Genomic DNA, 25,375 nt, shown 5'->3' with positions numbered 1-25,375 from the left:
GGACTCTCCTGCTCAGCCATCTTGATTTCTAGCTTCTCCAACTCGTCCCTTGCTCCCTAGCCAGCCATCTTGCTGCTTTCTCTGTCATTTCCTGTCGATGAGATAAAACCTGCTGGCCCCAGTCTGTGCCCTGCCCCCAGCCACTGTGTCCCTGGGGAGGGCGTTTACTTCCCACCTCCCTAGCAGCACACGCCTGTGGTGCCTTTGTCAGCGTGCATGTGTGTGTGTGTATATAGCACCCCGTGAGGAAGGTGTGTGACAGTGCCCTGGGCTCCTCCAGACACAGCGGATGACACCCACGTTGGCTATACCTAAGTGTGACGGTTACTGCTAGGAGGTGGGGGTGCTTTCTGAGGATGGCTGGGGAGAGAGCACGCATCTGGAGTCTGCTAGACCTGGCCCAGTCTCCACCACTCGTCCCTTCCTTAAGGACCCCTGCCTGGCCGCTGGCCCTCTTGGGCCCATTGAGGGGGCTGGGCACACACCCCAGTTCAGCCCAGGAGCTTCCTGAGCAAGTTGACTGCCTGAGGCCAGAGCGTCGTCCTACCCACCTCTGACCCTGTGAACGAGCCCCACAACCTGGCTGCGGGAGCTTGGTGGGGAGAGGCTGTCCTCTCTTCTGGCCTTAGCGCTCCCCTGGTCTGAGACCTGGGAGGAGGGGAGGGGTCAGGGCTGCAGGGCAGCTCACTGTGGGCACCTGTGTAGACTCCAATCGGAAGCTGAGCATGAACCAGTTTTGGGGTGGGGGGTATCTGCCAGCCGGGAGGCACAGGACACAGTAGTACCTGCCCTAGGGAGGTAGCACCACCTCTGCGATGGCCAGCTGCCACGGTCAGGGCAGGTGGGGGGGGGCATGCCCTCCACCAGGTTCTTCTCTATCCCCAGTCTGCCTCACTCTCTGGGTTAATGAACTGGTTTGCTAATTTTGGGGGTGAATCTGAGTTTAAACACAACTTGCTCCAGGGTGCTTTATGGGGTTAACTGGGTCCCCACGCACAGGGATGGCTCCTCGTGTGTATGTGGGGGGCTCTCTCTTTTGGATTTCTTTCCCTGCCTAACTGGAGCCCTGGCTCCTAGTGGTGGTAGCAGGGCCCTTTCCTCTCTTCCTGCCTGCGGACATTACAACTTCGATGTCCTCTTTCCGTCTGTGATCCCCCACCAAGATCAGTGGCTCTTGCTTCTGATGGAGACAAATCCACCCCCTTGGCCTTGTGTTCAAGCCCCCAATTTCATGTTGTGCCCTCACTATGTCCTGCCAAGTCCATACCTCTTAATATAATTCCCACCTCCTTCAAGAAGCCCTCCCTGCTTGCTCCAGGCCACAGTGAGCTCTCTCTTCTCTGACTCACTCCGAACCTAGTCTTTCATGGCTCATGGGTAGGTAGGTCTGAGAGCAGCCTGCCCCTACTTCCTCACCTGGGACCTTTCTCCTCCCACTTCGGCCACCTTGAGAATGGCCCAGGAGTGTCACAAATGCCCATTGGTGCCTTCCCACTGCTCCTGAGCCACCCAGAGTCTGAGAGACCATCCAGGGAGTCAGAGGAGTGCACATAGCTCAGGTTTTGGTGTCTGACAGGCAGGAGTTAGAATTCTGGCTTTGCTACTTTCTGGCTGTGTGTCCTGGAACAAATTACCTAGCCTCTCTGTGCCTTGGTTTGTACCTGTAAGTCCTCAGGGTTGTGATAAATATGGATTAAATGTATTTGTATAAAATCCCAGCCCTCAGTCAGCACTTTTTAAACAGCAGCCTCACTGGATAATGACCCCTCTCACCCCACAGCTGAGGAAGAGGTGGCCTGGAGAGGGGCCTGTGCCTGGGCCGGAGCTCACTCTGGCCAGAGATAGGACTAGAACCTTGGACCAGAACAAGGGCTGCCATCCTGTACTCTTTCTGGGGCACAGCCTTGCCCCCTCCCCACCTCCTGCATATGGGCTGATGTGACCAGGGAATGCTTCTAGAAGCATGGGCTGTGCAGTGGGCTGCAGCCTCCTTTGTGGTGGACGAGACAGGGGGAGGCCTTCCTCCTGACCCCCTGGCCCAAGTCCCCTGTAGGTCCCCAAAACCAATGCAGAAAAGACATCTCTTTGAGCTGCTCATGGGTATTCACCTACACCCCGAGGGCAGCTGGGGACCCCAGGGCCACACATGTCCATGGCCTCAGGGTCTCTGGGATTCTTGGCCTGGGCCAGGGCTGGGCCCACCTTCCCTCCTCCCACCTCTCTCCTCCTCCAGCTGTGCCCCTTCCCTCCCCACCTCTCTGCTTCCCTCCTCCCACCCACTCCCCATCACACCCCTCCACATCCCTCCTCATCCCTTCTCCCAGGTCCCTTCTCCTATCCCCCATTTCTTTCATCATTTTAGTGCTCCCCTCTCCCCCTACCCCCTAGAAGGAGTATTTAATGGCTATTAAATTATTTTAAACTAACTTTCTTTTTTAAAAAAAAATAGCTTGGTGACAGTGCTGACTCAGGACCATCTCGCTGTTTAATATCGAATATGCAATTAATAGATAGATGTTTAGGGCTGGCTCTCTGCCCCCCACACCCCTGCTACTGCGGGAAGGATAAAAAAGCTGATTAATCTGGTTTGGGGCAAGTGTCAGCCGCAGGAGATATATAGGACAAAGGAGATGAGGTTAGCAACTTGGAGTCAGAGAGCTCTCGCCTCCCGGGCTAGTTAAGGGAGAAAAGGTTGGAGTTGGAGCTGGGCGAGGCCTCCCTGGGCAGAGGGCATTCCCGGCACCCACTCTGCTCTGCAGAAAGCTGGCTGGACTCAGGGCACCTCCTGCCCCCTCAGGAGCCTGGCTCAGGGGGGCCTTGTTCATGCCACCCCTACTTCTTCGCCAGGTGTGGAATCTGCCTCCTTTAAGGCCGAGTGCCACCTCCTCAAGTGCCACCTCCTCTGAGGCCTCTGGCTGCCCTGGCCTAAGGGATCCCCTCTCTGGGACTGTTGGCAGCACCTACCCTGAGCTACCTGCCTGTCCGGGACAGTTTCCACCGCCGCGGCCTCCTGGCTGTGCTGCCCAAAAAGGCAGCTGCAGGTTTGAGTCACTGCATGCCTGGGTGACCCGGGCCCTGGCCCATGGGCCTGCCTCCTGGAGACAGTTTCCTGGAGGGGCCCCTGGCTCTGTGTGGGCCTCGTGAGCACCGAAGAGGCCAAGTGAGGACAGTGCTTGTCTCGCTGCCAGGGAGAGGGAAGGGGCAGGCGGCATGAGCCAGGCGGGCTCTGCTCACTCGGGCCCCTCAGGCCTGAACCATCTTTACTCTTCAACCTCGACTGGACTTTGACTACCGGAGTCCTCAGGACCAAGCCCCGGGGGGTGGGGGGCTGAGCCCCAGAGGCCTGGTGCCAGGGCAGCGCCCTGCTAGGGCACAGAGGGCAGCAGCCTGACTGGAGGGGCCCAGGTCCCAGGGGCAAGCAAGCCACGTGCAGCCACACTGAGGTTCTCTCCAGACAATTGGCTTCCCAAATTTGCAGTAGCTTTTTTCTCTTTCACTCTTTGTCCTTAATTTCCAGGTAGACTTTCTGGGGGGAAGGAAGGTGAGAGAGAGAGAAGGTTCTCAGTCCTGGCTGAGCTAAGGGGCTGGAAAGCCATGGGACACAGGGCCCTGAGCCTGGGCAGGGTGGTGGACATGGAAACCTGCGTCAGAGCCAGGGGTGGGGGCAGCTCCTGTCCAGGAGGCCAAGGATAGCTGTGGCAGGTTGTCCCATTCTGCTACCTGGGCCTTCTTGCTGGACCCACCAGCCCTGCCTGGGGGGAGGGTAGGGTGGGGGAGCACCTTGGAGGCTGTGCGCAATGTCACCTTCTCAGGGTAGGAAAGTCTCCAATTCCTTACACTCCTCCCAGTGGCCTCTGGGATTTTTCTAAACCCTCCCCAGGCAGTTCCTGGTTCTGGGGGAGGGAGGGCGGGAGGAGGCTGGAGGCAGGAAGCCACCTTCCCCTGTGTCCCCCAGGGGTGCCCTTCTTATGTGTGGCTGCTCTGCTCATGGCCTGGCCCAGGCTCCGTGTGTACTTAGGGTGGGCTCCTCACTGTGGCGAGGGCAGAGCCTCCTCTCAGGGGTCCTTGACCTGTTCAGAGCCTCAGTTTGGCCACCTGCAGGGCGCAGGGGCTGAGAGTGCAGTTCAGGGCAGAGAGTGGGCAGGGCCCAGCGGGGTTGAGGGCCAGTGGCAGGTGCCCAGGTGCTCAGGAAGGACAATGCCTCCTCCCCGAGGAGGGGCCAGGAAGGGGGCAGCTAGCAGGGGCTGCGAATTGTTTTCACTCCGCAGGGCTCTCTCCCACAGCAGAGGTGGGGTAGGCTTCCTATCAGGGCTCTGTTCACTACAGCAGGCAGTGCCTGGGTGGTGGAGGCCTGACCTCTGATGCTGGAGGTACTTTTTTTGCCATCTCTTCTCTCTTTATTTTCTTTTAACATTACAGTGTGTTCGGATCCCCACTAGAGGGGTCTAGGACAAGGCTATGCCCAGGGTGGGCTGAGGTAGGAGTGCGTAGCATAGCCATCAAGGCACACTGCACCGGGACAGAGCCGCCCCTGGCCGGCCACCGCCTTGCCCTTCTCGGGCTGGGCTTCAAGGTGAGGCAGCTCCTTAACCAGGCTCTCCCCAGTGTGCTCGGCCGCGTCCTGCCAGGCTCCGGCGGGCTCCAGGCTCTGGGGCGAGCATCTGAGGGTGAGGCTGTGTCCTTCTCCTCTGTCCCCTTCCGGACGTCTCCCTGACTGCTTGTATCTGGCTCCAGGATCTCTGTCTCAGTGCTGGCCTTGTGTGTCCCCACTGGTAGCCCTCTCAGATTTGCCCCCCGTGGCTTGAGTCCTCCTAAGGCACGGCTGCAGCCATTTCCTACCTCCCCTTCAACTGCTCAAGCCCCGATACAGTGGGCTTTTCCTTGACAACACGGAGGTAGGCACACCCTTTTGGGTGTCCTAAAGAGGGCAGAAGAATGCCCCAGGACATGCTGTTTGTTTGCTCAGAAAGGCGCAAACCCCGCCATCTGGCAGACCCCAACCACAATCTTCCCTCCATGCTCTGCACACCAGTCACCCAGAGCCCTGTTCCCAACCCCAGCCACGAGGTCCCCAGTGGTGCAGGAGGAGGAGGCAGGGAGTCGCTGCATCACTGCGTGGGGAACAGGAGGGAAGGGGAGGTGGGGGCAGAGACAAGTGGGCCCTCACGTGAAGGGGGCTGGCGCAGGCAGCTACTACCTCCTCGGCTCTCGCTGTCCGCAGGTTTCACCTGGATCGGCCGGTTCATCTGCAACAGAGCAGAGGCGATAGCATTAGAACAGGCCTGGGGGAAGCGGGCAGATGCACTGTGCACCAGGCCACGCCCACTCGCCACGCACACACGCAGATACTCGCACACACGTCTGCACACGCAGAGCCCTGCCAAGTCCCCTCCACTCACAGCCCAGGGCTCCATCCTTTCAGGGGGTGTCTCTGAATTGGAGACCCTGAGGTGCCTCCTCCGCCCACTTTGAGCATCTCTTGCTAGCCTGCAGTATCAGAATCTGAGGTTCGCAGAAATTGCTGCCCTGCCCCTCTGTGGCCCAAGAGGCCCAGTGTCCCCAAAGTGCACATTTGACTCAGCTCTGGTTCATGCAAGACATCTGGTCTCTGGCTGCAGACGGACCCCTGAAGGCCAGGGCATGGCACTAAGTGTCACCCCACCCTGTGCCATCTCGCAAACGTGGCCTGTGGGTCAGTGGTGGCTGAGGCTTGGGCCACCCAGCTCCTCAGCTGGAGCAGAGCTCAGGGCTGGGGCTCCTGAGTGCAGCCAGGGCTGTCCTCTCTGGGTGTGCGCTGAGTGGGCACAGCTGCTCCTGTGGTGTCTGCGCACCAGGAGGACATGAGGGCAGGCAGGGCCTCTCCCGGGATCCGTGTCAATGGCCTGTTCAGGCCACTAGGGGTCTCTGCACTCCGAGCATCTGGGCTCCGCGGCCGGGCTTCAGCCCGTGCCCAGAGGTGCCAGGCGGGTTCTCCAGCCCTGAGGTCCCACCGTATTTTAAACACTAAAACTGGTAGTGATTACGCGAGTGGAAATGGACTGTGTGTCTCTGCCAGTGCTTCTGCCTGGCACGCACCGCCCTGGTCCCTTACTGCGTTTGCCTTTCCTTCGGGAGCTCAGGGCCTGAGAGGCAGGTGGGGCGGTATTGACACCCCCATTGCAGAGACAGAGAGGCCAAGGCAAGGAGAATCCTGTGCCCTTCCCACGGCCAACCGTGGCAGGACGAGGCTGGGACCTGGGTCTGCCTGAGCTATTTCTACACTTCTGTCCTGCGCCTGGAGACTTTTCCTTGCCAATTCCCTCCCGTGCAGGCGCTGGCCAGCCGGTCACACACTTCCTCCTGCTTTCCGGTCTAGGATTCCAAGTGAGCTTGGCTGCGTCAAGACAACTGGGTGGGGGAATGTGGGTGCCCGTGACTCAGCAGGGCGAAGACGAGGCCAGAGGAAGGGCAGGGCAAGGAAGGACAGAGACGGGAGGCAGGACGACGAGGCAGACAGGAAGGAGGCGCAGGCAGCACGCTGGGCCAGTGCACCGAGGGGCAGGGTGCCATCGTTCGCCCCCAGGCCCCCACTTGACACCCTGATGGATGGAGGGAGAGAAATGTGCTTTGTGTGTGAGCTCTGGCAAACTCTGGTCGCAGGAGGAGGAGGAGGAGGCACCCGGTGACGTTCCTGGCTTGCCACGAGGTGTCCGCTCTGGGAGAGGGCCCCAGGAGCCCCAGTGCTTTGGGACTCGGCATCCCACCCTTTCCGGGCTGCCCTGTCCTCCTGGCGTCCCCCAAACCTGCAATATTCTCCTCCCCCAGGAAGGTCCAAGGGCTGGTATTCTCTTGGACAGGTTTCTACAGCTTTCTTGCTTATATAATTTTACGATTCTCTGAGGTGGGGATTATTATCTCCATCTTTTCGATGAGAAAACGTGAGCTCGGAGGAGCGGCAGAGCTGGGATCCAGCGGGTGGGCAGGCACAGTGCTGCCACTGCAGCGGCCGTCGGGCTCTGCACACGTCGTCTCGTGTGACCCTGGCTGTTCGGGGAGGAGCAGGCCCAAGCAGGAAGTAGGTGAAGATGTCTATCTGGTAAGGGAGTTTGGGACCAGGTCCTTTGGGCCGTCACTGCGAGTACCACCTCTTGTGCCCAACCCCCCGAGTCTGGCCCCAATGCCTCTGACACCACTCCCACCCCACATCCCCGACCTTCCTCCCCCAGGCCTGTCCCCCGGCCTGCAAGCTCCCCTGCCCACCCCCTCAACCCCGGCCTTCCTCCCTTACATTCTGTTCATTCTTTGAGGCCAGTCCACGGGGCCCCTGTAGTGGACTGAAGTGTGCCCCCAAAACTCACACGGTGAAGCCCTAACCACCGCCCCCCCGCCATGTGACTATATTTGCAAATAGGGCCTTTAAGGAAGTACTTAAAGTTAAATGAAGTTGTAAGGGTCGGACCTTCAGCCCACAAGACTGGTGTCCTTATAAGAGGAGGAAGGGTCCCCAGGGATGTGCACACAGAGCAAAGGCCATGCGGGGACGTAGCGAGACAGGGGCCGTCTTCAAGCTGTGAAGAGAACCTCACCAGAAAACACCCTGCCCACACCTCGACCTTGGACTTCCAGCCTCCAGAACAGTGAGAAATGCATTCTGGTCTTTTAAGCCACCCAGTCTGTGGTATTTGCTAAGCAGCCCTAGCGGACGAATGAGCCCCCTAGTCCGTGAAGCCTGGCTAGTGTATCCCAGTGGGAGGGGCACCCCTTTTCCATAGAGAAGGTACACCTAAGGCTGGGAGTGACTTGCTCGAGGGGGTTCAGGCTGCCCAGGCCTCTCAAAGGATACACAACACTCTCAGGAACACTAATGGCAGCTACATTATTATAGGGCTAGATTATCATAACTTCTCTCATGCTGTATGCAAATAGATTAACTGCAGTCAAGGAAATGGAGTTTCAGAGAGGTTAAGAAACTAGCTTGCGGTCACCCGGGGGTAAATGGTGACATCAAGATGAACCCAGGATTCCTGATCCCTACCTATGCATTGAGGAGGACCAGGCAGGTGGGCTTGGGTATGGTCCAGCAAGGCTCAAAGCAGGGGTGAGGAGGGGAGAGGGGGCAGGGGCAGGTGGGGGGGTGGTTAGTCTTCCCTAGCAGGGATGGGAGGAGGGTCTGGCTGGGAAGGAGCAGCAGAGGGGTGGGAGCCAAACCATCTGCGGGAACATGTGTGGAGACACGGAAGGGAAGGAGGCCGTGCAGGAGGCTCCACTCCTGGGGCCAGACCATGCCTTGGCAGACCCTCATCCTTAGGGCCTGATCCCATAGCGGGAAGGCCGGGACCGCTGAGAGGAGACTCCTTCCCTCCTTCCTGGCATCTCGTTTCTGGGCTCCATGGCCGGGTCTCTCTAGTGGGGCCCGACAGCAGCTGCAGTGAGTCCTGTGCTTGGCAGGGCTAGTGTAGAGCTTTTTCTGATGTGACAGGCCCCCTTTTCCATGGCAAATTAAATGAGGCCAATGGAGTCTCCCTGTGCATGGAGCCTTCCACCCTAGGGGCATGCCACCCTCAGGCAACCAGCCCACTGTCCCCTGTCCTTGTACCTGGGTGGCTGCAGTGCTCTGCCCGTGCTCCCTGACCACGCCAGCCCTGGACAGGGCCCGGACCCCTCCCCGGCTTGGTGCTGGGCTCGCTCACGCACGGGCCCCTCCGCTTCTCTCCGCTTGCACTGCGGCCTCCTGACTCCTGACGGTGGGGATCTGGGACCTCCGCCAGCTCCCGCCTGCCCCCAGCCTCAGCTGGGCACCCGTGGGGCGCTCCAGACACACTGGCGGAGCAGACCTGAATCGGCTCCTGGGGTCATTTTTCATGTCCTATTATAATCTGAGGGTGGTCAGCGTCCAGACGGCCTTTGCGGGGCCTGTCAGAGAGGCGCTGGGCTAGATGGGGAGATAAAATACAGCCCTGCGCTTTCTTAATTCTCAGCAGAAATAAAGTGTCAGGCTCAGTCAGGAAGATTTCTCGGCTGTAGCAGGCCCCGTACAGCGGCTCCCGCCTGAAGGGAGACTACCTGCCCTCCCCTGCTCCCGGGCCTGGCCCGGCCTTGCCCAGCCCTGCTTCTGCTCTGGGGACCATGGAGTCCCCAGACAGAGCAAGTCCGTCTGGGAGAGGATGCCAGGCCAGGACGCAGAGACCGGAGAGAGGACAAGGCAGCGCTTGGGGAGGGGAAGGGGAAGAAGGGACAGCAGAGGGCTCCGGGGAAGGGGGAGGAGAGGAGGGAGGACCCAGGAGAGAGAGGGGAGGATCCGAGGGGCAGGTGCCTTCTCCCTGCCTTTCTGTGACTTTGCTCCCATGGCCCTGGCCAGGGCCCCTCAGGGCCTTTTCTTTCCCTGTCCCTGCGCCTCTGTCCAGCCCTTCCCTCAGCCAGTGTACTAGTCCCCTAGGAGGGACTGGGGCCCATGGCTGGTGGCAACCTGGCCTGGGGTGCAGGAGCTGCCCTGGCCAATTCTCCTTCTGAGATGTCATCCGAGTCCCTGTGGAGACCTTGTGGCCTTCAGTCCAGGTCCTCCTCCAGGTGCTTTGTCGGGGTCGGTAGCCAGGGCTGCCTTCCCTGGGTCAGATTCCTGGGGTCAGTCCTCTGGGCTGTCACTAACCCTGCGGACTGTGTTTCCTCTTCCAGCTGGGCCCCCCTCAGGCGAGCAAGTGGCCCCGGCCCATAGCCAGTGTCTGCTCCTCACTCAGCGGAGGGTGGGCAGGCGGCGGCTCCTTCCCCAACCCCTCCCGTTCGGCTGTGCCGCCCTCCCCCCCAGCCCGCTGCCATTTTTGCATCAACACATATCCATGCATTAAACAAGACATTCCATTAATTTCTTCATCATCATAACTTAAGCTGGGACATACCCTTTAAATATTCATTCAGCTATGAAAACTGGGCATTAAAATTTTAATAATGTCAAGCTCATTTGAACCAGGCTCCTTGGGGACGATTACGATACAATTAGAATAAATACGATGATTGAGCTGGTCGAAAGGCTTCACCTGTCCAGCGTGGCTCCCTGCGGAAGAAAGGGCTTGGAGCTGGTGGGCAGACAGACAGACTGACAGCCGATCCAGGCTGGCTCTTCCCTGACTCCCTCCCCCCTACCTTGTGCTGCCAAGTCTACCCCCACAGGTCCCTGCCCCCACCAACACCCAGGACCAACACTCAGGGCCCCTCACTCATCCAGGAAGATGGCCCCGATTAACCCCACTGGTCCCAGCTGCTCCCTTCCTGGTCCCCCTGGTCCAACCTGGGCTGTGCTCACTCGGTGTGCATCACCTTCCTGTCTGTCTGTGCCTCGTCTCCCCTACCTTACTAGGGGCTCCCTGAGGCTGGGGTGAGCATTCCCATCAGAGCAGGGCCAGCCTGTGCAGGGGCCCTGTGGACCCAGCTGTGTTCTGCCACCAAAGGAAGGGGCTGTCCTCTCCTGGCTTCCTCTTCTGCTGCAACCCCCTTCCGGAGGGCTGGGCCTCCCTTGTTCCTCACTGCCTGGAGGCAGTGCTGGAGGAGGCTCCGGGGGTGTCCCTCACTGTTCACAGAGTCACAGGCCCCTCCTGGGCGCTGGTTTGCGTCCTCGTCAGTACCTTCTGTCTCACACAGGCATGGCCCGCTCAGTGCTGTCCCAGAAATAATGGGGTTAACTTTCTCCCCACCTGGAAAGCCTCCCATTCGTTCCTCACTGCATCCAAATCCCACTCTTCCTTCAAGGCCTAGGTGTGGAGCCCACCTCCTCCAGCAAGGCTTCCCTGATTACCACGCACGAACCCGTCCTACTGCATGCTTTGTCATGTGTGTGCACATGTGTGTGCCAGAGACAGAGGTATATATAGAGAGAAAGAGCGACAGAGATAGAGAGACTTGTTTCTCAAGCAAGAGCAGGTCTCCTACTCGGGGACCCCCAGAGCCAACCTCAGGACTGCACTTCCGTGTGTGTGTGTGTGTGTGTGTGTGTGTGTGTGTGTTTGTGGGCTTGATGAGTGCTGTGTGACATCTCAGACATCTTAAAAGAATTCACTTTGGCAGGGGGAGTGGGGATTAGGAGTAAAGGGGATGGTGGAGCAAGTGAATGAGGGCAGGGCCTGCTGCCTAGGAGGCGCTCAGAAAGATCAGCCTCCGCTTGTTTTCCAATCTGTGACCACAGATGCCTTAGGAAGGCCTGGACTGACGCTGGGGGCGTGGAGGACAGGTGGGATGGCAGCCACAGGTTACCGTGGTGGCCTATAGGACTGCCAGAGTGCTCTCCAGATGGCTGCCACACCCCCAGATGTCATTCCAGAGTGGGCGTCCAAGCTTCCAAGTGAAGGGTCCCTTCTGGCCCCTTTTGGGACGTGTGAGCACCTGGAGATAACTAGCTGCCTGCTCACCAGAGGGGCCCACCTCTCTCCAAGCCATGGAGTACGCGTGGATTCATACCCTGCCCAAACCTGCCACCTTCACTGAGAGGACAGCTCTCCCCGCTGCCCCCGGCCCCGCCACCCCTGGTCAAGGCGCTCACTTGAGTGGGCTCTGCTCCTCTTCCTCCTCCACTCCTATTGTTTTCAGGCAACTCCAGATCTCATCCTCCCGGAGAACACAGCTTTTATGCTCTCTGCCCTCCAGCCCCCTCCCCAGCATACAAGATGGCTGTGGAAACGGTGAAACAGCAGACCCTGCCTGCTGCGGCCCCCTGGGCCATTTGTGCTCCAACCCGGCAGTATCACTGCTCTGGGAAGACAGACATGATTTGCAGGGCCCCTTGTTCCAAGAGCAGAAAAAAAAAACCCCTAAAATATAAAGCTTCTTTCTTCCATGGTCTCTCAACTTGTCATGGTATTTTTTTATTCACTATTTTATGTCATTTTAAATAAAGAAAAATATAAATTTTAAATTATTAGCATGGATGTTACAGTTCATCTTTATTTTGTGCAATGCCAGTATTAAATGCAAATATCAGAGTGTTTGCCTCCTATGCAGAATCACCAAAATTACACAATTTCGTCGCTTGCGCCTGGAGGGTGCCTTCAGCTGGAAATGCAAGCCAAACTCAGGGAGGTTGGAAGGGAGGGTCCCCCAGGAAGGGAGCAGGTCCCAAGGGATTGCTCCCTCAGTCATGGGGATCCTCATAGGTCCCTGGAGTCCACATGCAACCTGGGGGGAAGCTTGGGCCCGAGGATGGCTGAGTTCTCCTTCCCGCTGGCCACGGAACGACGTGTCGTGCCCCAGCCGAGGGTAGGCCCTGGAGGGCCAGCCAGACATTGCCTCTTCTCATGGGCCCTCTGCTCTAACCCATGTGGACGGGCAACCTTCAAGGGTGTTGTACACTCTGTGCCGGGGATGTGGACCACCTGGGCAAGGGGCTCATCCCTGCTGAGACCTGGCCTCTGGGGGCTGGGCAGATAGGCCACGGCACTGCCCAGGCCACTGCTGGCTGGTACAGAGGACAGCCGTGATTGCAGGTGGGGCCCTGGATGCTCGTGGATCGGGCGGGAGGAGGAAGGCAGAACTTCACATGAGCAGAGACTCCAAGCCCCTGATACATGCTCCCTCATCCCTCAAACTTCACTTACAAAACACAAGTTCAAAGATAAAGTGATAAGACTTTCAAGATGGCGACTGCAGAGCACCACACTAAGCGTGCGACACAGACCCCTCTGAATGGGCGGCCCTGTGTGACCGCACAGGTTGCACGTCCACGAAGCTCCCTGGAGATGTCCTGCTGGGTCACCATCTCCATCCACCAACACTCCGCATCCAGCATTTTCAGCTTTGCGCAGATCTGTGCCCTGGCACCAGCTACAGAAAGTTCTGGGATGAACTTTGGGCAGTTTAGAGAGAGGATAGACAGAATTTTCAGCCCTGGGTATAAAAAGCTGGTGACGAGGGTACAACCACCTCGATACTGGCAGAGAAGAGAACTCAGGAATGAGTCCTGGGGGCCAAAGGTGGGCTGGTCGCTCTCCAGAGACTCTGTCCTCTGCCTGAACTGTGCCTTCCCTGGCACTAAGCAAATGGTAATTAACAAATTAATTAATGATGAAATTATTTGTTTAAAGCCCCAGGAGGGCAGGGTCTGTGTCACGTGCCCTGTCGAATGCCAGGGGCTGTGCTTAGTAGGCTCTAAGCAACTGCTGAAGGAAAGAATGAGCCCTTCCCTGGGGGCTTCCACAGCCCCCCAGTGAGATGGGATTGCAGGGGAACTGCAGAGGCAGCACACATTATTTGTAGCTTGTTGTAAGTGTATTAATGCTCTAATTACCTCCTTAATAAATCGCATATGGTTCATCCATAGAGAGGGGTTAGCGATTCAAGGAATCCTGTCTGCTGTCATCACAAAGTTCTGACTCAAGGACGCCCCCAGCGGTTATCGCAGTGACACCTGGACACCCCCACACCATGGTGCAGATTCGGAGGCCACCCTGGCCAGGCCAGTTGGTGGCACCCCTCCTAGGGGCTGAGGGGCAGATCCCCCGGCTGCCTGTGGGTGCAGTGGCTCCTGCCCCTTTTCCCGCCTGGCTCACTCATCAGCCTCCCTCAGCTCTCAGTTTCCCCTCTTGCCCTTGCAATCTACATCAGGGGACCCTTCACACTCCCGCCTTTTGTTTCTTCATTACCTTGTCACAGTTCGGGACCATTGTGGTCCCAGATCCATGGCTTTATTTGTTTAATGTTTGTCTGCACTCTATGAGGGGTTCCTGATGCACACCCAGCGTGGCACCTGGCGCACAGTAGGTGTTTAGGAAATGTTGACCAAATGCATGCCTGGATTCTCCCTCGTGCCCCATCACCATCCTGTTCCCTGGGCCTCAGCAGTGCCCTTGCGGCAGGAATGCCCAGAGGCCAGAAGTGGGTCGCCACGCCAGACAGCCGCGTTTCAGCCCGAAGAGAAAGGCCCTTTAATCCTCCCTCCTCCAGCAAAGTGGCGTGTTGCACCTTCGGATTAGCAAGGGTTTATTGAAGCGGAGGCGATCATCGTTTAGAGAGACAGCCAGTGAGCACCGACCAGACAGAAGAACTGGAGGTTATTGTTAAAATATGCAAATCCAGAGCCCATTGAAATGCAAACCCTCCAGATAAGATTTTTTAAATAAATGTGGTTTCTGCTCCCACTCCCCGCTCCCGGGAGACCATCTGATGCTTGTTGGGTCAGGACACACACCGGACGCAGGCCCTGTCAGCTCTTTGCCCCTCTCCTCATTCGCACCTTTCAGCCTGAGCTGCCCTGGGTGGGGCTAGCTGACCCCCCTACCCCCCACCCCGCCTGTCCCTGGGCAAAGTACTGGAGCTTGCCTTTGGGTCACCCACAGAGATGTCTCACCCTCTCCTGCTGACTGCAAGGCCCCCTCCCTTCCATTCTTCACTTTCACCCTCACCTCCTCTCATATTTGCCCGCAAAGTGAAGTCCCAAGCCTTTGCCTCCTCCTCCAGCAAGCCTTCCGTGATCAGGTCCACCTAAGTACATTTGTCGCTTTCCGAGTCAGTGCCCCTGGGCTCACTTTGGTCTGCTGCTGTCAGACACAGCCCTCAAAGGGATGAAGGGAAGGCTGCTGAGAGCCAGCCCAGGTTTCCAGCTGTCTTAATGACATGGCTGTGACCCAGCCCGGGCTTGGGCGTGCTGGCTTTGAGCCAGGAGGTGAGAAGTCAGGCGTGTGTGCTGGAGCCATGTGCCTGGCTGGGGCTGTGCGCTCGGTCTCGGAGGCCCGAGTGAGCCCTGGCAGGTGAGGTTTATCAAGTCCTTCCCACGCTCCAGGCTGTGTGCTGACACAGGACGGGCTTCTGTCCTTCTGGCCTTTCTGAAACCCAATGAGCCAGGTGGGCAAACTCGCGGGGTGGGTAGGTGTGGATGGGGTGGAGATGGGCACTTGGAGCACGGGCCAGGGAAGGGTCCTCAGGGTGCAAGAGTTGAGGAAAGTTGCTGGAGGGCAGGGGGACAGGCAGGTCAGGTAGAGGTGGGGAGGACCTGGTGTGGCTGCGAGGGCCTGAGCTTGTGGAGTGGGCGGTGTGCTTTGGTCCCCTGTTAGTTTGCAGCAGGGATGACATTCCACTAGGGCCACATTTGGAAATCAGGAGGAGGCAGCCACGTGTGCAGGAGGTCAGAGGTGCCTGAGAAATGCCAGGTAGATGTTTAGACCAAGAGTGGCCAGCATCATTTGGTACCTGGTCTCCTCCCCACCTGTGGGAAGAGAGAAGTCCAGGCTTGTACATAGCAGGTACTGGATGAATTGATCACGATTTCCCCAGATTGGCTTTGATTCTTGGTTCCAGAATGACCCCTTGCCCTGGCTCAAGCCTGGCCTTGTCCCCAGGGGTCGGGGGGATGTGGGGTGGGACACAGAGGCCTCAGTGCGGGTGGCCCCCTTTTCAGCCCACATCCTCGTTGGTCCAGCCCCACAGAACAGGCCGGCAGTTGCTATGCAACAGGCTGCTCTGCTCATGGTGTCCACGCTCCCCCTTCTCCCCTGCCCCTCTCCGAGGCTCCACCTCTGCTTCCTCTCTGGAATCCTGTCTATAGAATGCCTTCCCCTCACCCAAAGGGCAGAGGCTGCATCTGCACAAATGAAAGAGGTGCTCTTGGCACTGCTCAAAGGTCCCTTGAGAGTCCCAGCCCCAAGCCCACTGCCGGTTTCCTGGAGGGAGGGAGTTCGCTGGCTCTGGGCTTCCCTTGTCCCCCTCCCTCCCTGCTGCAGTGGGGCAGGGGCCATCTCCGTGGGCAAGCGCACAGCGAGACATCGCCAAGGTGGAATCGGTGTGCCAGTGACCCTGGCGCAGCCGAACGTGCGCCCACCCCCAGTCAGGGCCCCCGAGGCCACACTGCCCAGGACAGGGGCTCTTTGTCTTCAAGCCCCACAAACACGCCAGGGCTGCACTGGCCAGGGTGGGAGGGTCCTTGTGGTCTTAATTAAGATCTGCTGCCGTGGAAACCAAGCTAATTAGCCTGCATGGCCGGGCTGGGTCGCTAACCCTCTTCAGGGTGGGAGGTGTGTGGTTTTTAAAAAAACACCAACGGATAATTCTGCATGAAGCAAGCCCTGATTTCCTTGCGAGGCCTGGATCCCGGAGCTGGCTCTGCTGTATATTTGTTCATGTGAGGCAGGGCAGCGGCTTCACCTGCGAGAGGCACAGACTCTGGTGGGGCTGTGGAGGGAATTCAGCGCAGCGCCCTGCCCCTGACGAGTGTCCAGTACACAGCGACAGCTCCCCTCACTCTCCTCTCCTCCCCCCTCCTCTCTTTCAGTGAGTATTTCCATAGTTGTGATGGAATGCCTAACATTCGATGTTTTTCCTTTCCACTCCTGAACCCCCAGGCTCTCGTAGACTCTAGGGAAGTAGGAACATTTAACGACTTCTGGGGAGTAGAGTGGGAGGCCACTCTCCAGAGAGGCAAGGGGCACCCCGACCTCAGGGACTTGTGGCCCCCAGTGTCCCCCCAAAGCCTCTCCTCCACCCTGCCCCAGCCTGGTCGAGGAGCACTGAAGCCTGTTGCTTTGATGGGCCATTTGTTCTTTCATTCATTCCTTCAGTGCTTACTGACCAACTCCATGCGCCAGGCCTGCTCTGTGCCTTGGGATGGCACAGCAAACCCGAAGGCCCCTTCCCTGCAGGAGCTGCTGCCCGGTCTCCAGAAGGATCCTGCTGCTGAGAGTGCACACGAGTCCACCCTTCCTGGACCTGGCCATGCGCTGTGCCTGCTACTCTCAGTGCAGTAGTGAAGCCCAGTGCCCTGAGAGTCCAGCCACGTGGCCCTGCGCTTGGTCCTGCAGAGGTCCCTTCCTCCACTCTGACCCGTGGCTCTTGGCTATTTGCTCAAAAAACACACTTGCAGCGCCAGGATGGGCTCCTACTGCATGGGGTCATCTAAATCCATGTTGGTCAGCTCTAGTGGCCAGGAAGGAGGTGTCTCCAGCTGGAACCCACCTGGCCCTCAGTTTCCGTCATTTGCTCCGGTACTGGCTCTTCTACAGGGCGAGTCAAGCCCGGCTTCTAGAGGCTGCCCTTGGATGTTGGGCTGCTATGCAGTACCGAGGTTCTGGTGTCTTCCATCTGAACATGCTCACGGCCCTCCCTTCACAGCCAGGTTCCCGGGCCCTTTGCCCTGGGAGCTCACGCCTGTCTTGGGCATCAGATGTGGGGCTCTGGGCCTGGCCCTTCCCAGCCCGCAGTGGGGCCACTGCCCTGGGGATTTAAAGCCAGCTGTCTGGGTGCTGGGTGGGAATGTTGGACAGAGACCCTTGTCTGTGTCATCCAGGCCACCTCCCTGGCACTCCTCCCCAGCCCTCCCTGAGTCGGGAGTTCTGAGGGGCCCTCCCCGACTCCCCTGGGACCCTGGGCCCTGACGCCAGGCTGAGCCCCTCCAGGGCCAGGGTAGGGGTCCTGCTTCCCCACCCACGCTCCCCCCACGGCCTGCTCCTCCCTCTCTGCCTGGGATGTGGCCTTCAGTCCTAGGCCTGGGGAGAGAGTCCCCAGGCATGTTAAAAGAAAAAACAATGCCCACACCACGTAAACGACAAATCTAGAGGAAATTGCTCTTAATCTCCACGCCACAGCCTGACGACGCCGGCCAAGCACAAACCTGAGTCATCCTAGAAACGGCACCGACATTTGCTTTTTGGAATTTGTTTTGTCTCTGGGCTCTAGATTTAATCGCTCCCTCTCTCTCCCTTCCCCCCTCCCCCCTCCGCCCCTTGCTCCGTTTTCTGACACCAGCCTGCACCACCAGCCTTCCAAGTCTCTTTTCCTGGCCTTAATTAACACAGCTCTCCAGCTTCCAACAGGCTAATGATGAATCGGGTTAAATTCCAGACAACAGCCGCGCACCGCCATCAATTAGCCATCTCCGGGGCAGCTTCATTAATAAGCATCGATCACGGCCCTCCTCCTGGAACACGCCAGGGTCTCTGGGTCACGGGCACTGCCTGCAAGTGTGTCAGGCTCAGGTGTGAGTGTGAGCACATGTGTGTGTGTGGGCTGCAGTGCACGGTGAGGGATCTATGGGTGTGTGTGCAAGAATGCGGGTAGGCGGCGTGAGTGTGTGTGTGTGTGGGTGTGCATTTGTGTTTGTGTGTGTATACGTGTACGTATGGTGTGTATGTGCATATCGTATGTGTGGGCATGCGTGTGTGTTTGGGCATGGGGTGCTGGTGGCCCCCTGGTGGCCTCCGCTGTGCCCTCCATGGTACTCCGAGTTCCCTGTGCTCTTCTGCTCCGAGTCTGGGCACGCAGGCCCAGGTCCTTCTCGTCCCCTGAACCCGGGGTTCTTGCAGGTACAGCTGGCCCCTTAAAGTTTCCCCCTCTTCTGCCACTGTGAGACTATGCCTGTGTTGTCCTCCTCAACTTGTCCTCCCATGGAGGGGATTTTGAATCCCTGTCGCCACCCCTACTCTCTTTCCCCGTCACCTCCTGGATGCCTCTTGGTCATCCACCCTGGTGTGACCGCCAGCCCAAAGCCTGACATCCCCCGAAGCTGTGGGTTTCCTGGAAGGTCACTGCCACTGCCCGGGGGCCTGACTCACACTACTCAATACTTTCTGCGCCCCCAGCTTGGACTCCAGCGCTATCCCAGCTCTCTGCCAGACTGTCCCACATCCCGCCTCATTTTACATGCTTTGCCCTGGCAGGTTGCAGGTTGCTTCTGAGCCCCGAGCAACAACTCTCCCTGCCCACAGGCTGGAGCCCACCTCCTCTGCCTGGTGGCTGCCCAGCCCAGCTGCAGGCACCAGGGCTCCTCTCTGCTCCCGGAGGCCTCGTTCAGGGCAGGCTCACAGCCAGCATGTGCCCCTCACAGCCCTGGAGGGTGCCTGGGTCACCCCATCTTTCTTTGCCTTTATCCTGTGCAGTTGCTAGCACGGCCTCCCCTCAACACACCCGGTCCCGGGCAGGGGCCCACCGCATCTTTGTGGGCATCCGCAAGCCTGCTTTAAGGGGGCTGGGGGTCGCCGCAGACTCGCACGTGCGACAGTGTGCCCAGGGAGCCTGTGGCCCGGCACACACGCCCACAAGCGGGGATGGATGTGGCCTCCCCGGGCAGCCACCAGCAGATCCTCTCCTTAAAGGTTAATTAAGAACCTGAAGCCGGACGGCGTGGCGCGGTCGGTGACGGTGGACGTGGCGTCTCTCCAGACCATTAAGCGCTAATTAGGTTCGGAAAGTCTAGCGAGCTCCGAGGTCTCATCAAGGCAGGCGCTGGCCCCCGGATGCCCTTCGAAATGCCAGCGCTGTCACCTGACCCCAGGCCGAGCTGGGCCAGCCCCGTGACCCAGGGCTCCGGACCGCGTCCCGCTTCATTTCTCTCCATCTCATTGTCACTCCTGTGCCCTGGCCGCATCCCCGCGCTGCCTCACTCGTGGCTCTTGGGCTCGGGGCCTGGTGGTCTGCCTGTTGGCCCTTCTGATGCCTCCTGCTCACGCAGCGGCACCTCCTGTCTCTATTTCCTCCTCAGTAGCTCAGAGGTGCTGATTGGAAATGGGCTTGCGGTGGCCCTGGGCTCTGGCGGGCAGCACAGGAAGCTAAGGGCGGCTGAGCAGCTGGCCTGGGCCCCAGCGGAGGAGAGGAGGATGTGGTGGAGAGACTGGGGGACCCACCACCCCACTCTGAGCCCCGTACCCTCCCTCGGAACCTCCCATCATCAGAGCAGCTTGAAGGCCCTTCCCGAGATGTCCTGGCCCCAGAGCCTCCCGGCCGACCCCTGCCCCACCCTCGGCAAGGCCCAGAGACCCGGCTCTCCCGCCAGGCCCCTCGTTCCGTCCTGTTGAAACCCTGCCTTGTCGTAAGAGGACTGAGTGGGACATGCCTGTGTAAGGAGGCTCCCCAGTTCCCGAGGCTTCGCCTCCCACTCAGCGGCAGAGCATGCTCATGTCCAGAGCTACCAGGGAGAAAGGTCACTCCACCCCTCAGGGCCTCCCAGGCCACAGTGCCAGGGAATTCTTGGTTCAGTTCTTCCAGAAAAGTGGTGAAGCAGAAATAAATTTAACTTCACCACTCCCTGAATGCCCATCTGGGTTTGCCTTGACCCCTGCTTATGTCAGTGGCAAACATCTGAAAAACCACCACTGTCACCCTCACCGTTGTCACCACCTCTGTTGCTGTCACCATGTTGCCACCGTTGTCACTGTCACTATTGTCACCACCGCATTTTATAACCTGAAAAAAATATGGCTTAACTCAAAGGGGCATTGCTGGTTGGGGAATTCTGCGTGCTGGGTGGGCAGAGCGGATGCGCTGGCTGGGAGCACCCACACCCCGTGGCGTGGCAGCCCCCATAGCCTGTGCCAGGCTGGCACCAGGCCACGTGCTGTGTGGGAACAGCATGACCAGCTCGGCCATGACTAGTTGACCTTAACTTACTCAATGACGCTCTCTGTGCCCCTGCTTCATGAACCTGAAAATGCAGGAGATACACACACACACACACACACACACACACACACACACACGTCATCTATCTTCACAGGGTGGCTTTGAGAGCAGAACAAGCCGCAAGGTCAACGATGCCCAGCATGGAGCCCGAGACCAGCTCAGTGTTGGTTTGCTCCCCTCCACTGTCCTCTTTGGACCATGCCCCGCACCTCCACTGTCCCCAGAGAAGGCTGGGAAAGGAGCTGGGCAGCGAGCGCCCCATTTGGGTCCCTCCATCCAGCCTGGTCCCGGAGCGCAGGGTGCCCAGCCGCCTCTGACAGACAGGGCTGAAGTGGGCCTGGGTGGGCACAGGAGGTGCAGCCCGATTTTATAAGCACGAAGTATTATGATTGCATTGATTTCCATCATAAATCATATTTCCTATCTCCTGCCTCTCTCTCCTGCGCAACCCAAGTTAAGCCTCGGTATATTCTTTTGTGGCTGCCACTGCCAAGCCTGGAGATGATATTAGGATAATGATGATAAATTTCACCCTGATGCGAAGCCACTCCCTCCGTGTGGGGAGGGGGAGTGTTTGTCCCCCAAATAGATTCCTTGACTGGAAACTGGGGCCTTTGCGCGGGTCTGGGGGAGGGAGGGTGGTCACCTGAGCGTGGCTGTGTGGGTCCACACACGGATATGTGGATGGGTGTGCATGAGCATGCACGTATGTCCTGGATGGCATGTTGCCAGGGTGCATTGCATGTGGACACGCGCTTGTGTCCCCATCAGTGAATGAACATGTGGAAGAGGGGAGACGCTTGGCACTGAGCTTCCCAAGGGACGGCTGCCCCCAGCCTCGATTGCCAGTGACTTGGGATTCTGTGTCTCTCCATGTCCCCATGCGATGTACCCCAGCCCCACACTGTCACCATATTAGCCTTTATTAGCACAGCTGTGTTAGGCCCTTTCCTCCTATGTCACGTGGGCGAGGTGGGGTCTCCCCCTCTTCCTGACTCCCACCCTGGTGCCCAGCCTGGGGTTGCGTGGTGGCTGTCAGCACCCTTGTTCCTACACGCCCCAACCTCAGGGAATCTTCCCAAGGTGCAGCCCGCACCCAGGCTGGGGCGCCCGTCCTGGTGGCAGAAATGCCACGTCAGGTGGAGGGTAAGGCTGGCTAATGGCTCTCTGAGCTCTCGGGCTTGTGCCTGTGCCAGCAGGGCCGGGCTCGGCGCTGACCGAGTGGGGGCCCCTCAAGCAGGTGGCAAAGACCCTGGGGTCCCAGGGGAAGCGTCACCGCACTTCGCAAGAGGCTCTGGGCTGGGCTCCCATAGGGTGGGGAGTCCCAGGGGGAGCCTGTAGGTTCTCTGAATTGGGGGCAGCCTTGGGACAGGAAGAGGGTTCTGTGGGGACATGGTCTTGTGGCCGACCATTCATTCATTCATTCACTCACTCATTCATTCATTCGTCTGCTCAGGGCTGAGTGCCCTCTCTTGTCTCCCAGTCCCACATTCCCAAGGGGGGACCCCAGCAGTCAGTGCCCTCCCTGTCTTCTCCACCCGGGCCTGCCAGACTGAGGTCCTTGGGCGGGGGTCTGTCGGATTCTCTCGGATGGTCATGCTAAACACGTCTTATTCTGGAAGAATGCGGATCAAGATGACAGTGACAGTGAATCATAGACTCAGTGAAGATGCAAAGTCTCCAATCCTACCACCCATGAGACACCAGCAGCATCTCACAGCACCTCCCAGGGCTCAGGCAGCCCTGGCTTGAATACCTCCCCCGAAGGGAAGCTCACTGCACCTGTGAGTGAGTCAGCTGTCTCTGCTAGACGTGCTGCCATTGACATCTAGCTAAAGTCAGCCCCTACAGCTCCCGCTGCTCAGTCCCCGCACAAGCACACAGGAAACGCCTGGTTTCTCTTCTTTACTACAATTGGTCCGTGTAGGGATGGTGATGAAAACCACCTTGGCGGGCCAGGAAGGGCACCAGCCTTTGGGACTCACCGGTGTGGGGTATCAGTGGGGTGCGTAGACAGCAGACCAGGTGTAACCTTCAGGAAATGGATCCCTCATGGTTGGCTAACCTCGCTCCGTGGGTGTGGCTGTGTCGTCCGGGGGGCTGGCAGGGGAGAACAGGCTGGGCTCTGGCCCGTGTCATCAGCAGCCCCGGGGATCCCAGAGAGCAGAGTGGGAGGAAAGCACCCACACTGTGCGACCTGCTCAGGACGCTTCCTGCTGCTGGCAGGAGGGGAGGTCTGGGCCTCGGCCCACGCAGGGACGCAAGATTTAGGTGAAAATATGCATTGTGTTCACACCCAGAAGTATATTCATCTGGACCCACATTTTAGGGGAGGTGTCTGGAAGCCACTTTACATGAGGAGGGTTAAAGGAGACAGGGCCACTGAGCCTGAGCAGGGGTGGGCATGTCACACTGTCTCCAAGGGCTGGAAAATGGTGAGTGGAGGGTACAAGGGTTTTCCACCTTGTTCTGAGGGCCAGGACATGGCAGCACCTCGTAACTGGGCAGACAGTCCAGGCAGGAGTTTCTCCTGCTCCTCAAAGCTCAGGGACTGTCCTCTGTCCGGTCACCATGCTCCATCCCACAGAGCCTGTGGGCCACTGTCCACATGCTCCAGAGGGACCCCGCCTGAGGTGGGGTTGGACCCACGACCACTGAGTTTCCTTCTGATGCTAGAATTGTATAATGATAAAAGAAAGTGTCCCTAGGAGCCAGGAAGGTGAAAGTTTCAGTTTAATGATTCTTGCCTCCTAGCAGGCACTCATCTCTCTAATGGATTCCTGACGCTGCTAGGCTCAAGATCCTCTTCCTCCAGGAAGTCTACCCTGATTAACCCCACCTCTGTCTGACTGATCTGGGTCTCTCTGCCAGGACTCAAATACTCTCCTTGTTTGTGGTCTATCTGTAAACAGGTGTCTGCAGGCTGCATGGTCTGTGGGGTTTGGTGTTGAGGTGTGTGTGTGTGTGTGTGTGTGTGTGTGTGTGTATCCCAGTCTCCTCTCAGGTGGAGGACAGAGGGACATTGGAGCTCATTCTAGGTACCATGCCCCAGCCTCTTTCCTCCTCCTCTAGCTCCCTCGATCTCGTCTCTTAGAGCTGCCCCTGGCGATTCTGTCCTGGGAGGGCTGTGGCCATTTTGCATTCATATGAGAATTTAGTCTGGGGAGAAATAACAGCACACGCGCACACACACGTGCACGCACATGCACACACACGTGCACGCACATGCACATGCGCACACACACAGAGACACATCACAGCCTCTCCTCCTCCTGAGCCTCCTGCTCGCTGCCAGCAGTCCAGTCCCTGGGTCCCGTAAAGCCAGCAACCTTCTCTGAGCAGGTTCAGCCTGGAGAACGCAGGGTGGGAGAGCCTGAGGGCAGGGGTCAGAATGAGTGACCCACGCTCTGTTTTCTGCGGCTGCAGCCTTGTGGGGAAGGGTCCCTGCTGCAGAGGGTTGGGGGGCTTCTGGGAGGTAACGGGCAGCAGGACCGAGAAGTGGGCATGCACCGGCCCTGCGCTCTGCGGTTGCACCCCACACCCCAGACTAGAGATGGCACCCCGGCCTCCGTTCCCCCAGGGAGAGTGGGAGGGAGGTGGGGGTCCCTGCAGCAGCTTGTCGCTGTGTGGCCCTGGGTGAGTGAAACTCCCTGACCCTCAGTGCCGTCATCTGGAAGACAGCGGGGGATGACAACTGATGTTGAGATGATGTATAGGAAGATGCTGTGAGCCACGTGGGACAAAGCCAAGGCGGGAGAGTGTGTTTAATTTTATCTTCCTGTTAGTGCAAAGAAGCCCCGCGGGCCACAGTACGCTGCTGGGCGGCCCCACGGCATGCCTGTGTGTCTGGGAGCACGCACACCCGGGGGCGTTGTCTGCCGCCCACCCCAGTGCTCCCGCTGAAGGAGGACGTCCTGCAAACGTGTGGGCGCCAGTTAGGTGTGGGGGCTGCAAGCAGTGAGCGCAGTGTGACCGCAGGAGCGCACGGACGGTGCTGAGAACAGACCAAGGCCGCTGGGAACACACAGAAGCTTGCCGTGGTTAGGCTAGCGCTGGGCTATTAACGGTATTTTCTACCCTTCCTTCCTAAAGTTTATTTGGTGAGAAGACGTGGAAAAGAGGTGTGGAAGGGAATGACGGGGTCTGTGTCCATGTGTGTCTGCAGTTTTGTAGTGAGTCCTGTGTGCATATGGGTGTGGGCCATTGGGGTGACCGGCCATTGTTGATTCTGTGGGGTGTGTGTGTGTGTGCACGTGCGTGTTTGTGAAGATGTGGGGCTTGGGGGCAGGGGGATGCCACTGCCAGGTGTGACATCCCAAAGGTTCCAAGAAGCCTGAAGCCTTGGAGGGCGTGGTGCTAAACACAACCACCAGATGGCGCCCGGGTGCAGCCCAAGCGTTGTGGGCCAGGCCGGCTTTGTGCCTGCTCTCCCCACCTCCCACCTCCCCAGGGTGGGGATGGGAGTGTGTGAGAGAGAGAGAGAGTGTGTGTGTGTGTGTGTGTGCGTGTACATGTGTGCATGCGTGTGTGTATGCAGGGGTACGCAGGAAGGGACTGTCTGACTGCAGGCTGGGCACCCTAGTGTGTATTCGGAGTGGCCAGTTTGTGCATATCACATCCTCTCCCTACCATGACCACCTGGGCACTGCACATGTCCCATGCCCTGCAAACCCTGGCTCTCCCAGGATTGTGTGCAGACAAGCTGGTGTGTGCATGCATGTCCCAGCAGACCCCATCCAGCCTCCCCACTTTCCAAACCCTCACCTTTGGTACCCACAAGTCTGCCGGCCCCAACTGTCTGCCACCACTCACAGTGGCTTGTTCCTGCCCCCTCCTTTACCTACATTGTTCCCCTTGCCAGGAGTGGTCTCTGTGCAGGCAGACTCCTACCCATTCTTCAAAGACTTATATGTAAGAGCCTCCTTCTCCAGGAAGCCCATCAGATCTCCCAGCATCAACCTTCTGTCCCCCTGTCCCCCATTTCACTCCTTCTCTGACCACCCATTGCCCAGGACTGTTGGATCCACACTTTAAC

General features: G+C 58.5%; 1 protein-coding gene across 2 annotated transcripts in view; it reads right to left on the bottom strand.

Moving 5' to 3' along the window:
• CELF4 (CUGBP, Elav-like family member 4) overlaps window positions 1-5,255 on the bottom strand; it is a 74,290-nt gene extending 69,035 nt beyond the window's left edge. The window contains exon 1 of one of the 2 annotated variants that reach the window (XM_012663844.1): window positions 5,168-5,255. In XM_012663844.1, the coding sequence (XP_012519298.1) occupies window positions 5,168-5,246 (79 nt within the window). In that variant the 5' untranslated portion in view covers window positions 5,247-5,255. The remainder of the gene's footprint in view (window positions 1-5,167) is intronic. The other variant, XM_012663845.1, reaches the window with a different exon arrangement.
• Window positions 5,256-25,375: the final 20,120 nt, after the last annotated feature.

The sequence above is a fragment of the Propithecus coquereli genome, unplaced genomic scaffold (assembly GCF_000956105.1).
Source record: "Propithecus coquereli isolate 6110/MARCELLA unplaced genomic scaffold, Pcoq_1.0 Scaffold833, whole genome shotgun sequence".
Classification (NCBI taxonomy): Eukaryota; Metazoa; Chordata; class Mammalia; order Primates; family Indriidae; genus Propithecus; species Propithecus coquereli.
This window is presented reverse-complemented; position numbering and strand designations above follow the sequence as displayed.